We start from the raw sequence: 18,288 nt of genomic DNA on the forward strand, positions 1-18,288 counted from the left end.
CCTCTAGCCGAGTGGACATTTGAAATATTGTGCGCGCTGTTGTTGTGCTTGACATCGGGGGAGCACGCCGGGCACCGGCACCACATGATTAAAGGGGGGGGGGCTGAGGTGAAAGTGGAGAGAAGAATTGGAGCGGAAGCTGCAGGGGTGACAGTCATTGACAGCTGGGCAGAGAGCAGGGGCCTGCCCGGCTGTATTCAGAGCACTTTTGGCACCTGAATGACACACCTCTGATTGAGCAGCTTACCAACAAAAGTGTTGTGCAGTTGAGAGGCATAGATGGGTCAGCATTAGGAGGGATTGCTGACACCTGAGTGCCATTGGAGAAGCCAGGGGTATCTCCAGGTAAGCTGGCTCTCAGACGTTATATGCCATCATCATGTGGCCTTACACTGGGCTATTAAGCCCAGACATATGTTATTGCTTATGGGATGGGTTTGTGAATGTGGTGCCCCCTGTGTTGGTAGGGCTGGTCTGCTCCAGGTTAGCACACCCAAACACTTTATTAACTCTTATTTTTCCTATCACATTGTATATATTTTGTATTTTAATCCCACCTTCACTTCCCTACATAGCACTTTGTGCTTCTTATTAACCCTTACTAATTTTCATTTGTGTGCTGCCCTGGGGTACTCAGCCTGTGTCGGCATGTTGGGGGCCCACACCCCAGACCCATACCCAGTATTAGGGACTCCCAGTGACAGAGAGGCCTTGACGTATGGCCTGGGGGCTTAGCCCTATATCTGCAGATATATGCAACCAAGATCTCTGTATTATCTGATTAATATGTAGTTATTTTCTCACTCAGTGTGCAATTGGGATACAAAATGTTTTTTTTTCCTAGACAGAATTACCCCTCCCTTTTGGCACCTGAGTGACACACCTCTGATTGAGCAGCTTACCAACAAAAGTGTTGTGCAGTTGAGAGGCATAGATGGGTCAGCATTAGGAGGGATTGCTGACACCTGAGTGCCATTGGAGAAGCCAGGGGTATCTCCAGGTAAGCTGGCTCTCAGACGTTATACGCCATTATCATGTGGCCTTACACTGGGCTATTAAGCCCAGACATATATGTTATTGCTTATGGGATGGGTTTGGGAATGTGGTGCCCCCTGTGTTGGTAGGGCTGGTCTGCTCCAGGTTAGCACACCCTAACACTTTATTAACTCTTATTTTTCCTATCACATTGTATATATTTTGTATTTTAATCCCACCTTCACTTCCCTACATAGCACTTATGTGCTTCATAATAACCCTTACTAATTTTCATTTGTGTGCTGGCCTGGAGTACTCTGCCTGTGTCGGCATGTTGGGGGCCCACACCTCAGACCCATACCCAGTATTAGGGACCCCCAGTGACAGAAAGGCCTTGATGTACGGCCTGGAGGCTTAGCCCTATATCTGCAGATATATGCAACCAAGATCTCTGTATTATCTGATTAATTTGTAGTTATTTTCTCACTCAGTGTGCAATTGGGATACAAAATGTTTTTTTTTCCTAGACAGAATTACCCCTCCCTTTTAGCGCCTGAATGACACACCTCTGATTGAGCAGCTTACCAACAAAAGTGTTGTGTATTCAGAGCACTGCAGGTCACGGCTGTGTGAAATAATACCCCTTTCACAACAGAAAATGCAGGGATTTACCCGGGAATATGGTCCCAGGATCATGCAAAGACATTCCCAGGCTGACCACTTATACACCAGCCTAGTCCCTGCATTTTCTGGTGTGAGGGGGAGAGACAACCACTCCCCTCTCCCTACCCCCCTTTAACCAACCAGCTATATCTTTGGAACTAACTGACCCATTAACATGAGACCAGTATCATATTGAAGAACTTTTGAGTTGGCTTCGAATGATTTTGGTCCTGTGAAACTGGGCTGTTTGGTTCCAGATAAATCTGCCCTCAAAGAACATAAACAGTCATTAAGAAATGAAAAAAAAAATGGTTTAACCTCAATATCCCTGGAACCAATTAACCCATATGGATCCAGCCTGGTATCAGATTGAAGGCCCAGCGAATTGGGTTTGACTGAGATCAACCTCGAGCTTCAGTGATGCCGAAGGGGGAACTGGCAGCCGTTGAACTGGGTGGGGGTCGGAATTAGCGGGTCCCATGTTATCCTATAGGAAAAACGTTCCAGGTTTGCTTGGCAGTATCTCCGGTTCCCAGGGGGCTAGAGACACGGGGCTGGGCTCGTTGGAAAGCCCCATCCTTTAGCTACAAAACAGGCCAATGGGTGGTCCTGTGCACCCCCGGACCACCCCCTAGATTCGCCTATGCTGTCGACCTAGACCCATGTTGACATTGCTGTATGTCGACCTAGTGGCATCGACCTATTGACTGTCGACCTAGTTGCTGTAGACCAAACAATCCACACCCAGGTGAAGATGTATATTAAAGTGGTATTTTTTTTGTTATTGTTGTTTTTTTGAGGAGGGGGGACAAAACCACTAATTACACCATACAGTGCAAAAGCCATGAGCTGAAAGAGATGGCGGCATGTGTGGCACCCCACTCCAGGTGCCCCTGTGCCCCTTAAAGGACCTAGGAATGGTAGCAAGAGCTGCCCAGTAAAACCCCTTCCCTGTAATCAGGTCTGCAAGGGGTTAAACTAACATGGCCAGCACTAGGACTCTGCTGGCTACTTTGATCATGTCCTGCAGAGAGAAGCCTGCTGGGATGCAGGAAGGAGAGGTGAGAGGTCAGCCAGGCAGGCAGTAGGAGAGAGAGAAGCAGCAGCATGGTGTGACAGAGAGCCCATGTGAGATACTGGAAAGATCACAGAAGCCAGGACTGGTGATGCATGTGGGGTCAGTGTTGAGACATCCCCAGACAGAGTGCTGATAGCACTGTCACTGCAGCCATCTGCTTGCAGCCCTAAAGAAGCATGGAAAGCAGTTCAGGAGAAACCCCTGTCACGGCCTGTATCTAACAGCTAGTGCAGAGGCGGAAGTCCGGTACAGAGAGGAATCCTGCAGCCGGACACAGTGTTGTGTGGGAGACTGAGTGAGTACTATCAATAGATGTCTGTGATCCCTGATCAAGCCATTTAAAGGGAGTGTTTGGGCCAGCTACCTACCCATCTCAAACTAAAAGAACACTTGCACAAGTTTGTGGAGGGGAGATTGCCATTCAGAGAGAAAAGTGTGTGACTATTGCCCAAGATTCTAAATGACATTGTTTATTTCTACACGTGACCTTAAACTTTGGATGCATATATATATATTTCTTCAGCCACTTTCTACACACATTGGTGAGAGCTGTTATTGCAAAGCGCCCTCAATTGGTAGGAACGGCCATTGCCTACATCCAATGCACCCTCTATTGGTGACTCTGATATGATATGCATGATCCAACCCCCTTGCCGCCACCATCCACCACCCACGCTACCCGCGGCTCTCCCTACAGGAAGATTCAAGAGGGCGCCACAATGGCTGCCTAGGAACTGTGCACTCAGCCATATGTATCCCTTGTCCCTATGTGATAACTGTACTGTCTCTGCTACAACTGTGCTGTCTTTGCCCACACTGTTACCTCATACTGTGCTCATAATGTTACCCACCTGGCTGCTGCAACGACCACTGGTGCCGCTGATGGCTGCCTAGGCGCTGTGCAGCTCGGCGGGTATGTGTCCCCTGTGTGATAACTGTACTGTCCCTGCTTATATTGTTACCCACCGGCTGCTGCAACGACCAGTGGCGCCGTGGATGGCTGCCTAGGCGCTATGGGTATGTGTCCACGGTATGTGTTCCAAGTGTGATAAACTGTACTGTCCCTGCTTATATTGTCACCTGCCTGGCTGCTGCGGCGATCAGTGGCGCCGCTGATGGCTGCCTGGGCGCTAAACAAATCGGCGGGTATGTGTTCCCGTGTGATAACTGTACTGTCCCTGCTTATATGTTACTCAACTGGCTGCTGCAACGACCAGTGGCGCCGCTGATGGCTGCCTAGGTGCTGCGCAGCTCGGCGGGTATGTGCCCCCCGCATGTAATGTCCTAATGTAACGTATGTAATGCCCCCCCCCCCCTTCATCCCTGCTTGATGCTGCACTGTAATCCGCAAAAAATTCCTATTGTGCGCAAGCACACATGGCCAATAAAGTTGATTCTATTCTATTCTATGATCTGCAGCGCCCCCTATTTGTAGATTACAAACAATTGTGCACAGTTTCAATTAAACTTCATTATCCTTGGAGGACATTTAGGAGCGGGACAGTTCATGCTCTGAATAACTTGAATGACTAATCATTTTGATATTCACCACTGAAGTCTTATTGATTGCATTGCCTTCTAATTGCATAACCTGTAATGTAATGCTTGTTGCATTTATCTACCATTAATCCTAGTTGATTTGCAGTGGTGACCAGTTATCTGGTTAATAAATACCATTGTCACCGTCATAGTGTATGTTGGTTATTGTGTGCATTGCTCGGGGTGTTCATCCTCCTGCTACAGGCTACCATTAAGAAGAAGAGGCCATTGAGTCCGTGAACCAGTCCAGCTGACCGAGGAAACCAGGCACTACACCATCATAGGGGAGGTGATACACATGGAGGCAGGTTCAGTTGGTACCTCCCCCATCATGACCTATGCAGCCGTACAGCCCGGGACACACCCCTTTCTTACGGCTCTGTATTGGACTGTTCTAAAACCTGACACTTCTGATCATGTTTATGGCTGATATTTAAAAATACAATGCTTTCACTAGCAAGTGCCAGTTCAAAGGTTAATGATGTTTCCTCTGAATTTCAATGCTCAATGTTACTGTGTATTTTGTAGATGTTTGTGTAGTCCGTTTGGTGTCTTTCAAAATATCTAATTAAGTGATAATTGAGATTAAAATATACACATACAGTATTTTTGCGGTTTCCCAAACTAAATTGTGTTGTAAACTGTCAGTGTTTGTTAGTGTTTTTTCTCCTAGGGTTTTAAAATCATTATTAATTAAAAAAATAATTGGAGTGTGGTGTAAGGGCTTGTCCTGTGGGACATCTATCTTCATTAAATCTATTATAAAAGCCTCGTTCTCTGTAGTGATCCAGAGATATATAATGCAGATGCCAGGAGCAGACAGGAGAGCACAAGATCCCTCGAATGAGATGAATTACAGAATTGCTATCACTGGAGGTACAGTAACTAACGGGTGCGGATGAGCTCAGGGACAAGGACTAGGTTGGAGGTCAAAGGGTTGACAGCAAAAGATCGACATGCTCTAGTTCCACATTGAAAAAAGGTCAACATGGAAAATCTTGACACAAGAAAAGGTCGACATGAGTTTTTTCATGTTAATGTCAACACTCAGCACATAGACCACCATCACATTCCCTCGCATTGCTCGCTTTAGGCCAGGCACCTCGCTCTGCTAACGGTCCACGTGGATGGTCCCAAAAATTGAAGAACATTGGGAAAAACTCATGTCTACCATTTAATGTGTCGACAATTGCCATTTAGACCTTTCGCTATTGTCAGCCTAGTGCATGTCGACCTTTTGTCAATGTTGATCATATGGGGGGGGGGGCATTTCACACTTCAGAGTGGGTATTTGGGGTCTGTGGGCCATTTAACATTGTTCCCTATGTAAAATTGACTCTGTGCACAGAGCTATGCAAAGCCGCTCATCTGCTGGTACTAACAGCAGATGAGCAGCTTTCCCGGCGATGATGCGGGAGCGAGCAGCAGCGCTCACCGCTCCACGTCGGGCCATACACACTGGGTGGCTTTCAGCTCAATGCTGCTCAGTGTGTGTCGGCCTTAACATTCATTCATGTTTCCATTGCCTTTGGTTTTTAAACCATTTTCATATTGACAATGATACTTCAGGGTTAATTTTGTAAAGCTTCTAAAAATGAAAAAAAGATGAAGTTACCTATAGTAACCAGAGTGGAAAACTTACTAAGATGGGAGTTCTATTTCATATGGAATGTTGCTATCGGCAACCAATCAAATTCTATCTATTATCTTCTAGAAGGTGCTAAATAAATAAAAGTAGATTCTGATTGGTTGCCTATAGCAACATCCCATGTTAGAGCTGCCATCTTTGTAAATTACCCCCAGATTCTCTCTTGCATCTTAGAAAATCTTAGGGGTGAATTTACTAAGATGTGAGTTGGGGATGTTGCCCATGGCAACCAGTTTCTTATTTAGCAACTTCTAGAAGATAATAATTTAATCTCATTGGTTGCTATCGGTAACATTCCATCTTCAATAGAACTCCCATCTTAGTAAATTTACCCCTGAGAATCTGATAGGTTGCTGTGGGCAAAATCCCCTCTTTACCTTTTTGGAAGCTTCAGTAAATGTACCCCTTTATATCCATAGAGGAGCCTAGTGTTGCTTTACGCAGCTACAGTATATTGAATTGATTTTGATGAATCATACACAGGGTACACACCAGGACGACTAGGGCCCGATCCCCTCAATCTAGATCCAATTCCGACCAATTGGATGTAGATTGTAGGTAGATTGGGCCCTTTTTTTCCCTGTTCTGGTCCGATCCCGATCCGATGCGCGGCCCCGCGGGTCGGTCGTTATTCAGATCCTACCTGCTGCAGGTAGGATCTGAAGAACGACCATACAGCCGGGTGCGGGTCGCCATCGGATCAGACCCGCTCACGGTGCACACCGTGAGCGGGTCGGACGAAACACTGACGACCCACTCACGATGTGCATCGTGAGCGGGTTGTCGTAGTGTGTACCCTACAATAGTAAATGAATATAGTGACACATATTTGTTTAACGACACAAGTACACATACTGTACTTGTGGTACCCTGCAATTGGGCTACCCCCCTTTTCATGCCACAGACTTATTGGTGGACAGCACTAACTATGTTTACACATAACTGCAGCCCATGCTGCTCCCAGGACTGTTACAAATTGATAACAACAGAATGTAGGCAGTGCTACAAATATATAAATTGAACACATATAGGGGATTGCCTGTTAATAATTCATTTATTAATAATACAATAGTAAAACAAATAATAAAAAGTACAAGTTAAAAAAAAAAATATATAATTAGTACCCTTTTCTGGTCGATTGGTGGATTGGTATAGGATGGCCAGTTCTACTTTTAAATGCTCAAGTTAAGGCAGTTTTTATGGCAGTTTGTGTGGCATTAATAAAGTCTCATCACTGATTATGGGGTTGTTTCCGGGCTTGGGTCCGTGGTCCTCACTATTCTGCGGAGATGTAATTATTGTAGATCAAAGCCGCTGGAGGAATTAATTCCTCCTTGCACTACCGATCACCCAGTCCACCTTTACACCACCTTGCCCAGGGGCCATCTTAAACCTGAAGTCTTTATTTGAGGTACATGCTATATTGGCACTGAGCCAAATCCTCAGGAAATCATCTGTTTGGGATTAAAAACTTTACCTGCAGTTACGTTACAGCTCAGGACATTTATTGCCTCGGATTACAAGTCCTGCCATTAACCTTTATTTTAATTACGGTGCACCTAGGCCAAATAGGTACCTTAACTAACAGAACTGCGCCGTTCAGGGACTCAGACTCATAAACCTGGACACTTGTTCTTATTGATGCAAGGAGCCAATTGTCTTCTCTTGTAGTTATTTATTTAAATGGTATTGCATATTCCCTTATTAACGGTTGCAGTCAATTGTATCGTGACATAGTTGTATAAGATTATCCAAGGTACAGTATACCGTGCGAATTGCGGCCTACAGTGACCCCATTGCGCACGATATCCTCTCGCAGATCATTACTGTTCCTTTGTCTTTCATTGCAATCATTGTTTGTAGTGGTATATTGCCTTTATTACGCAGTGTATTGTGTGAAGTGCGGCCTACCAGTGTCACAGTGACCCCATCGCGCACAGTATCATACCGGTGAACTGTCTTTGAATATTTTTGTCGTTTGCCGCCATCCAGTATTATTGTTATTGCATTGTTTTAACCTCTTTCATAGCGGTGATCCGTGACTCTTTCTGCTGCATAATAGATTATTTTGATCACCGTCCTCACGTGTGGTGACCATTGTGTGTGGTTGTTTTGGGGTATTGTCTTCCCGGGGTATCTCTTGTCCATCCGCCCCCAAAACTGCAGGTGAGCGAAGTGGCAAGCTACAGCCTATCAGTGCTGAGAAGAGAGCCGGAACCTCAGGTAACGGTCACATGCCTGCACGCAGTCTGACAACATCACATACTGTATAACAAATATCATACATCGGTTTAGCTGCTGTACTATACTATACTATCTCTGCAGTCTGTCTATCCATCAGCTCTTGTGTATGTCTCCAATGTGTATGTCTAATTCATGTTCAGATGTGTCCCCGTACACCTAGCGTCAATACGGTGCCACTGAGGTGCACCAAGAGGTGTAGAGCAACACCCTTTTCTCTGAATTGTTTATATATTCATCTTTGTATTGTAGTTGCAGCGAAACCGCGGTACTAGAGTCGCTGGGCTGTCACTTTAACCACACAGGAATTAGGCTTAAACTCATACAAAATTGCAGATGAAGCAGATAATGGCGTGAGAGAATGCTGTGGCCTCCACATGGTACAGTACCAGTGTAATCTAGCGAGAAATACAATGGGCCTAATTCAGACCTGATTGCAGGGCAAATTTGTTTTTAAAATGGGCAAAACCATGTGCACTGCAGGTGGAGCAGATGTAACATGTGCAGAGAGAGTTAAATTTGGGTGGGGGGTTTTCAAACTGAAATCTAACTTGCAGTGTAAAATTAAAGCACCCAAATCTAACTCTCTCTGCACATGTTACATCTGCCCCACCTGCAGTGCACTTGGTTTTGCCCAGCTTGAGAACAAATTTGTCTTGCGATCAGGTCTGAATTAGACCCCATGCAAGGCCGAGTTGTCCGGTACTTTGTGCCTACCTAAGTACAGCAAAAAAAGCAAGCCACTTGGTAAAACCATGCTGCCCTGCAGGCATACTTGCTGACTTTTCTTCACTCCTCTCTGGGAGAAGCCCGGAGAGGAGACCTGGTAGTAGTATGTCAGGGGGGTAGGGTGATATGGACATCATCAAGACCCGCCCTCATGACAGTAAAACAATGCAATTTGCTGGCCCGCGGATTGGGGGAGGGGCTAAAATGTAAATGTAAAATTACGCGATTTGAGTCATTTTAGGACCCACAAATACCGGTAATTAGCGCGGCACAGAAGGGGGGTGGGGGGTCTGCCTGGCCAATGCGGGAGGATTGCCCACCTTCCCGGGGGGGCCGAGAGGGGGACACAATTTTCTGACATTTGGGGGCTACACCTGTAATATTTAACAAATCCAAATGTAAAACTACATACACACCATTCAATAATAATATACAAAACAAACATATGACATTTCGGAACATGCTATGCTCTGCAGTCTGCTTCTTCTTGTAATCAGAAGCAAATTTAGGTCAGGCTGCCCCTCGAAACAACAATATCGGTCGTCCCCATCCTGTCACTGCACCCTTCAACCAACAGTTGCCCACTGCTACAGCCATCAAAACAACAATATGATTAATAGGCCATAAACACTGGCAAATTAATATTCTGTCCCTTGCTTCAGAAACGTAATAAAAATGTAAAATACATACTTTCAGCTCTTGATTTACAATAAAAGCAAAAACAGACTTTATCTAATCGTTCCAGCTACCAGTACTAGCTGGAGATTCGATGTTGGCGTTGCATGCAAGCTCAGTAGCAACCAGATTTGTGTTGCTTTTACATACTGATTTTATCTAACATTTTGTATATATGATCCTGTTAGGTTATAGGATAGTCATCACTATAGAGTAGTGAACAGCATCATTGTAGCCCCTCCCCCCACAGTGCAATCCCTGAAATACCTGCATTGCATGGCGAGGGCGTGGCCACAATGACACAATCATGCTGGCCACTCCTCCAGAACATGACATTTTTGTGTAGCCCCGCCCATCCTGTCTCTTTCCCACCCCAAGAAAATAGAAGCTGACAAGCCTGACAGGACTGGAGTGAGATGCTGTTGTGAAACTACATGTCCCAGCATGTCACAGTTTTAGCAATCTATTATATAAAATCTATGGCAGGGCATGTTGGGACATGTAGTTCCACAACAGGTGGAGGGCTGGGGGCATGAGTTTGACACCAACCATTGATCTAAACACTCCTCCTTTCATTTATTCCCTGGCTGCTGAAATATGAGCTCTGGTTTTTATAAATGGCCTGCCCAGTGCCCTGCTATTAATTTCAATTACATTCTTGATTTTGCACACCATAATGCCAGTTTCATGGTACATCACACACAGTAATGCCCATTACATGTTATGCCATACACTGCAATGCCCATTACATGTTATGCCAGGACTGAAGAAGTTTTTTGTAAAGGCGGGAAAACCTGGGCAGTGCGCGCCGAAGGCGCGCGTCAAAAATTTTCAACATAATGCTGATTACACGTCACACCCATTACATAGTATACCACATGCCATAATGCCCATTACATGTATGCCACACACCGTGAAGCCCATTACACATTATGCCCATTAGTTGTTATGCCACACACCATGAAGCCCATTACACATTATGCCCATTACTTGTTATGCCAGGACGCAATTTTTTTCTAAAGTAGGGATAACATGGGCAGTGCGCGCCGAAGGTGCTCGTCAAAATATTTCACCATAATGGCATTACACGTCACACACCCATTACATAGTAAACCACATGCCATAATGCCCATTACATGTTATGCCACACACCGTAATGCCCATTACATGTTATACCAAACACCATAATGCCCATTACACATTATACCAAACACCGTAATGCCCATTACACATTATATTGAACACAGTAATGCCCATTACACCACACACTTATTTCCATTACATATAATACCACACGCTGTCATGTCTATTACATATTATGCCACATAAGTGCCGCTTACCTACATGCTTGTTGCTACAGGTTTAATGCTCATTGCTACAGGTTGCATGCTCTTTGCCAGGGGTTGCATCATGCTCAATGCAAGGGTTACTTGCTCATTGTCAAGGAAAGTGAGATGCTTGTTACCATGAGGGAGGTGACGGTGACAGTGGCAGGCAGAGAACATCAATCAGGTCTAGGGGCGAATCCAGAGAAATATGACAGGAGGGGCACCACAATAAGTGGGTGGGGTGAAGGGTAATATTGTGCGTGCCTTTGGGTGTGGCCACAAAACAAGGGGAGTGGTCTTACAGGTAATGCGAGTCACACTTATTTTTATTGCATGTGGAGCATGGAGTACAGTTCTAGCGGGTGACATGGTGAGTGTGCGGGGACAGGTCTGCTAGGGGGCAGGGTTAGGGACAGGGTGAGTGTGCGGGGGCATGTATGGTATGAGACAGGGTTAGGGACAGGGTGAGTGTGCGGGGACAGGTGCAATAGGGGACAGGGTGAGTGTGCAGGGACAGGGTGAGTGTGCAGGAACATGTGTGGTAAGGGACAGGATTACGGACAGGGTCAGTGTGCAGGGACAGGTGTGGTAAGGGACAGGATTACAGACAGGGTGAGTGTGCGACTACAGATCTGCTAAGTGAGTGTGAAAGGACAGGTGTGGTTAGGAGACAGGGTTAGGGACAAGTGAGTGTGTTAGGGGACAGGGTTAGGGACAGGGGAGTGTGCAGGGACAGGTGTGGTAGGAGACAGGGTAGGGACAGGTGAGTGCACGGGGACAGGTGTGGTAGGAGACAGTTTAGGGACAGGTGTGGTGAGGGACAGGATTACGGACAGGGTGAGTGTGCAACTACAGATCTGCTAGGGGACATATTGAGTGTGCAAGGACAGGTGTGGTTAGGAGACAGGGTTAGAGACAAGTGAGTGTGTGGGGACAGGTGTGTGTTGGGACAGGGTTAAGGACAGGTGAGTGCACGGGGACAGGTGTGTTAGGAGACAGGGTAGGGACAGGTGAGTGTGCAGGGGCAGGTATGGTAGGGACAGGTGAGTGTGCAGGGACAGGTATGGTAGGAGACAGGGTAGGGACAGGTGAGTGTGCGGGGACAGGTGTGGTAGGAGACAGGACCTCTCTGTGCCCCCATCATCCTATCCATCCCCCCTACACCTCTCCATCCCAGCCCCCCATCACCCCACCACCTCTGTATGATACTTTTGCAGGGTGCTGGGCTGGGGAGGAAGCCACTACCATCAGCGCAGCAGGGGGGGGGCGGCACAGGGATAAGGGCAGAAGAAGAGAAAACGCTGCCGGGTGCGATGCGGTGCTGCTGCGCCAGCGGGAGGACTGAACAGGTCAGGTCAGGACTTTAAAAAAAGCCCTAGTGGGCAGCATCGTTTGTCCCTGTCCTTCCGTCTCCCCCCCCCCAGCGATCCGCCCTGGTTCCCAACTTCCCTGATATACAGTGGCGCAGCTGCAGCGGGAGAGAGCAGGACTTAAAAAAAAAAAAAACGCCCATACAAATGAATGGGAAGACATTCATTGGCTGAGACCTCTCTCAGCCAATCAGCGATTGGCTGAGAGCGGTCTCAGCCAATGAATAGCTTCCCATTCATTTGTATGGGCGTTTTTTTTTTTTTTAAGTCCTGCTCTCCCGCCGCAGCTGCGCCGCCGGGGGTGAGGAGGAAACGGACGACGGACAGGGAGTCAGCAGGGACAAACGGCAGCCAGATTCTTCTGTGTGCACACCCAGACATTTTATAGTCCGGGAACGCAGCCCAGCAGCGTGATTCAGGCTGCCCGTGGGTGCTCATGGATTTCTGTGGGTGCTCAAGCCCTTGAGCACCCACAGGATTGGCGCCTATGAGTCAGGACAAGCAAAATTAAATACAGACAGTCCAATAAATGTGTTAGACATGCCTTAGAAGCGAGAGGAGATTAAATAAAGGAGAATACATCTTGAGTGTTGTTTGTATTTGTTGCAATTTTTTTTAATAAGAAATATCTTTCCAATTACTTTCCCTGGAGATTTTGGGGTCTATTAATGAAGCAGTGAAAAGAGCAGAGAAGTGAGCCACCAATCGGCTTTGACATAACATTTAGCAAGTGTGTTCTATAAAATTATACGTAGCAGCTGATTGGTTGCCAAGGGCAACTTCTCCGCTGACTCATTTCTCCACTATTTTCTCTGCTTCATGAATATGTGGAGATTATAGGGATAGCTCTGCATTGCTGTGTGATATGATCTCTGTCATCCTGTGTTTTACAGTACAGTTTATTTCAACTATAAGAAAAACCTGCATTTGGCTTGGCTTGCTGTGTGCCTGGAAAGTGCGTTAAGTTACTTCCCGAAGCTTTCAACTCCAACCCCTTTTCCAAGATGTCATGACATAACATGTTCAGTGTTGCCTGCTCCCACACTCTAAACCATGTGATGGAGAAACCAAATCAAACTATGGTGACCTATTTCATCATTAGAGGCATCACAGATGTCCCAGAGTTACAAGCTCCAATATTCCTCCTCGTTCTACTAATATATCTCTGCACAATTGGTGGTAACATGACTATTCTTCTGTTGGTCTACACGGATCGTCATCTTCACACTGCAATGTATTTCTTCTTGGCCAACTTGTCCATCGTCGACATGTTTTCTGCTACAGTTACTCTACATAATATCGTTCTTATTGGCATAACTGGAAATAGAGTCATCGGATATTTACGCTGCATAGTGCAGATGTATTTCTTTGGATCTTTTGTTGGTAATGAACTATTCTTCTTAACAGCTATGAGCTATGACCGATATGTGGCCATCTGTAACCCTCTGAGGTATACAATGATCATGAACAATAGTGTTTGTGCTGTTTTGGCCACTTTCTGTTGGGTATTTGGTTTTTTAGAAACAATCCCAAATGCTGTATTGGTGACAAGATATAAATGTTACAGGTCCAACGTGATCAACCATTTCTTTTGTGATCTTCTGCCCATCATAAAACTCTCTTGCAATGATACTTCTGTACTAGAGACATTGTTCATTGTCGAAGGAACAGTTATTTTGGGTCTTGCTCCTTTTTTCTTAACTATTATTTCTTATGTCTTTATAATCTCTACCATACTAAGATCACGTTCCAGCAGTGGTAGACGTAAGGCCTTCTACACATGTTCTTCACACCTCACGGTTGTCCTCATACTCTATACTACGCTAGTCTATCAATACTTAAGGCCAATTTCAGCTGATGGTCTAGAGTACAATAAGTTGCTCTCTCTTTTTAACTCCGCTGCCGTCCCAATTTTAAATCCTCTTATATACAGCCTAAAAAATAAAGATGTAAAAGCAGCTATGCGACGGCAATTCTTTGTGAGATTAAAGTAATGTACCAAAAAACTTGCATCATGTGTAAAATAAGTTCCATTGTTATAAGGCATATCAAAACTAGAGGCCTGATTCAGATCTGTTCACTAGGCTGTGTGTACGCGCAGCCTGAATAGGTAAGCTCCGTTAACCCCCCCCCCCCCCCCCCACAACTGCTGAATCCCTTCACATATGGCCAAAGGGGAGAGAAATCATTCAATGGTCACTGAAACTCAGTCCAACTTTTATTACCATTGGTATGAACAAAATTGGAAATGTGCTTCCAATTGAGACAATGGTGAGAGAGAGTTCAGATTACAGAAATTGTCCACAAATTTTCTCTTCTAGTGTTTACGGCTTCACACTGTCTGTTCACCTCCAAATAAACAAGTGGAAAAATTTCACAGTGCAGTAAATTCTTACATTTTCAAATACTGACACAAAACCACCACCAGATGTTAACCGTACCGCCTGTGTGTTTGAAACCAGGCCTGTTTTGGCATATAAAGACCAAATGGTTTATTGGATATCTCTCCTCCTCAGGATACTCCACCAATGTTGTTTCTCCAATTCCTCAAATATACAGATAAAAACTCCACATATTGTAGTGTAAAACTGATACAATTTATTAAATAAACAATAAAAATCAAAGAACAATGACCCTTGTACCGTTTGTGTCCTTATACATAAGAAAGGGTAATTCTAACTGTGGGATATATTATGATGACGATGATGACCATGGATTTTTCTCTGATACTCAACTCAAATGTAATATAAAAATCTTGAAACAAGTTAAAAATAACTAAATAAATGTGATATCTGTTCCAAAATTAATGAATTCAGCAAATGGTACTACTTTTAAAAAAAAATTCAACTATTGATCACATTATTGACTTGACTGTTGATGGACACTAACTTACCCTCCAACATGACCCATACCATTAGGTACAAAATGCTCTGTTCCTAGACTTACCTGCCAGTGGCAGTTACAGAGCTTGGACTCTAGCACAGTTCAGTATTCAAAGAGGGGGGTCACATCAACTGCCAGTAAGTCCAGGAGAGTGATGTTTGGAGTGGCATTAGGTGTGGCTCCCCTTTTTGAATATTGGACTGTGCTGCAGCCTGACAGCTGCAACTGCCACTGGCAGGGAAGTCCAGAAACAAAGCATTTTGTACATAATGGAATGGGTCATGTTGGAGGGTATGCACTAATTGACCTGTTAAAGTCATACATAGCGGCAAGGAAAAGTATTTCAACCCTTTGGAAATAAGGCAAAATATATACAATGGTAGCAGCGCTTGTCTAAAGTTTTTTATAAACATTTATTAAAGTTACACATACAATGCAATATAATACAATATAATATAATAAAAAAATTAAATGAATATATTTGGTTGACAAGCTCACTCACATGATTGGGTATACATGAATAATTCGGGTAAGTGCACTTCACCAAAAGAAGGACTGGATGAAGGATCGCTATTCTTGGTTGGATTATGGAAACAACACAGATTGTCTCTATGGTTACGGAGTTGTAAGGAAGCCGTTGGAGGACTCTGTGAAATTAAGCCTGTTATGAACCCCAAATAGCCCTATTGGGTGAGGTATTAATTGCTATTGATTTACTTCTCATGCAACGGAAAGGTTTTCTTCATCTGTTTTTCCTTGTTTCTTTTTTGTGATATATAATGTGATATATATATTTTTTTCAATAAATTATGCATACCTCTTCAATCTAAATGATTGTATGTACTGGATTTGAATATCTTTTTATAAACACCTGCTCCAAACTATCCATTTTTTCTTGTAAATTCTCTAAAATAAACAGGCACACTATAGTTATAGCTAAAAGTTATTACAGATCCTGTTGGGGGATAGGAAACATAACACACTGCCACCACCTCTATTACTTTCGAACGAATAAAGGTCCTATAAGTGTATGGCAAATTCAAGGGCAGAGGGCAGAGTGTGGATCGGAGTTGAGGTAGGGTTGGGAAAAGGAGATAGTTGACCGTACCAAAGACAAACCAGGTGTTTGATGACTGAGGTTCTTGAAATACTGTATGAATGTAGAGGAGACTAGAATAGGAAGAAAGGAAGGAAAGAGGTACTGTTGGAAAAGGGGGTTGGTCAATCAGTTCCCAATAATGAATACGCCACTTTGTCTCTTGTTTGGGTGATTGAGTACAACCTTTATAACTACAGTATATGCCTATTAGTTACCTATAAGTTTTCATATTGATTGTTCCAGTCTTCTTTATGAGATAAATTAGTGATTGCAAAATGTTCTTACTATGTCACACTAGTGTATTTTTTAATTCACTACATTTTTATTTCAGTGTTCTACAGTATGTGTTTGTCAAAAGATACAAAAGCATTTACTGTAGATTACTATTGCATGTTGATGTTGAAAACAATGAAATCATTGCAAACAAAGCCAAAAAAAGGCAGAAGTAGTAGATGGTTCCTTTGTGGTCAATGTGAGATTCTGTTTTCATCTGCAGAGCTTTTTCTTCAGTCTTCTTAAAGCCTGTTTGACATCATCATTTCTCAGACTGTATATAACAGGATTCAGCATGGGGATGCAAAATATGTACAGCACTGAAAAGACTTTGTCCTGTTCTACAGAACTGGATTTTTGGGGTTTCATATACATCTCAAGGATAATTCCAAAAGACAGAACGATCACTGTAATGTGGGAGGAGCAGGTGGAGAAGGCTTTGCGTTTCCCCTTGTTCGAGTGAATGCGTAAGATAGAATAGATAATGAAAATATAGGAAATGTCGATAACCATTAGCGTTGTACATCCAAATATTGCCCCAGACACTTGTATAGCTGTCTCTACACTTTGAGTTCCACTGCATGAAAGTTTTACAATAGCGTTAAGTTCACAAAATAAATGATTAATGATGTTTGACTTGCAGAAGGAGTATTGGACCAAGAAAGATAAATCTTTTGTTGAGTCTAGAAAGCCACAGACCCATGAGAACAAAGCCAGACAGATACAAACCCTAATATTCATAAGTGATGAATAACGCAATGGATGGCAGATGGCCACGTATCGATCATACGCCATGACTGTAAGAAGGCAATACTCAGACACCACACACAGGACAAATAGAAACATTTGTGTGAAACAACCAATGTAAGAAATTCTCTGGTCCCCAGTTAGACAGATATGTAGAAGGTTTGGGAGAACAGTTGATATGAATGTGATGTCCAGTAAAGCTAAGTTACACAGGAAGAAGTACATGGGCGTGTGTAAGCGAGGCTCCATATAAATGACCATAAGGATTGTTCCGTTTCCAGACAATGCCATAAAATAGATTAAAAGGAATGCAAAAAATAAAGGGAACTGGATGTGAGGCAGCTCATAAAATCCCAGGATGCGGAACCCTGTAACTTCTGTTCCGTTCCAGTTTTCCATTTATTGACTTCAAAACTACCATAACACTATCAACAATGTGGTAAAAATGGAGAAAGATCACATTATTCTGATTAATACGTCAAACATTAACTATATCGCTTCTGAGATAATCATCCGGCTTAAAAAAATCAGCAGTTAATCAATTTAATCAATTTAATCAATTTAGTGAACAAAGTTGTATGACATCACTCTATTTTATTGCATTATACACAAGCAACCAACAGCCCCAAATTTTAGTCTAAATCTGCGTTTTGTAATTCTGGTACATTGCAGATTTATTTACACAATCATCTGGAAAATGCCAATTGTTGCTGGTGTATGGGCCCTTAGGTTCCCAAATATTTTATTATGCTGTGAAGCTTAGCATTTTATTGTCATATAATTTTTTTCAACGTACAGGTATATTTTTTCTTTTATGCACTTACATAGTTTGTGAGGTTTAAAAAAAGGGTACTTATGAGTTATCTGGGCGCCCGATTTTTTGATTGTATGCCTTAAGTTAAGGCATACAATCAGATGCGATGCGATGCGATATCGCATCGCATCGCATCGCATGCGACCATCGGATGCGATGACCCGATTTTTCCATAGGAATCAATGTTAAAATGGACAGAGTCCATTTTAACATGGAATTTAATGGG

General features: G+C 43.8%; 2 protein-coding genes across 2 annotated transcripts; one reads left to right on the plus strand and one right to left on the minus strand.

Annotated features, from left to right (window-relative positions):
• The first annotated feature begins 13,304 nt into the window (after window positions 1-13,304).
• On the plus strand, window positions 13,305-14,240 carry LOC146036940 (olfactory receptor 5V1-like). The gene has a single exon (XM_083160774.1). The coding sequence runs from the start codon at window positions 13,305-13,307 to the stop codon at window positions 14,238-14,240; it is 936 nt and encodes a 311-aa protein (XP_083016900.1).
• A 2,474-nt stretch (window positions 14,241-16,714) lies between these two features.
• LOC146036941 (olfactory receptor 5M11-like) lies at window positions 16,715-17,647 on the minus strand. The gene has a single exon (XM_083160775.1). The coding sequence runs from the start codon at window positions 17,645-17,647 to the stop codon at window positions 16,715-16,717; it is 933 nt and encodes a 310-aa protein (XP_083016901.1).
• Between the last annotated feature and the right edge of the window lie 641 nt (window positions 17,648-18,288).

The sequence above is a fragment of the Crinia signifera genome, chromosome 9, assembly GCF_055691185.1.
Source record: "Crinia signifera chromosome 9, ASM5569118v1, whole genome shotgun sequence".
Taxonomy (NCBI): Eukaryota; Metazoa; Chordata; class Amphibia; order Anura; family Myobatrachidae; genus Crinia; species Crinia signifera.

Bases quoted from the DNA above. Each gene is read 5' to 3' on its own strand.
- LOC146036940 (XM_083160774.1), top strand. From the start codon at position 13,305: ATGGAGAAACCAAATCAAACTATGGTGACCTATTTCATCATTAGAGGC.
- LOC146036941 (XM_083160775.1), bottom strand. From the start codon at position 17,647: ATGGAAAACTGGAACGGAACAGAAGTTACAGGGTTCCGCATCCTGGGA.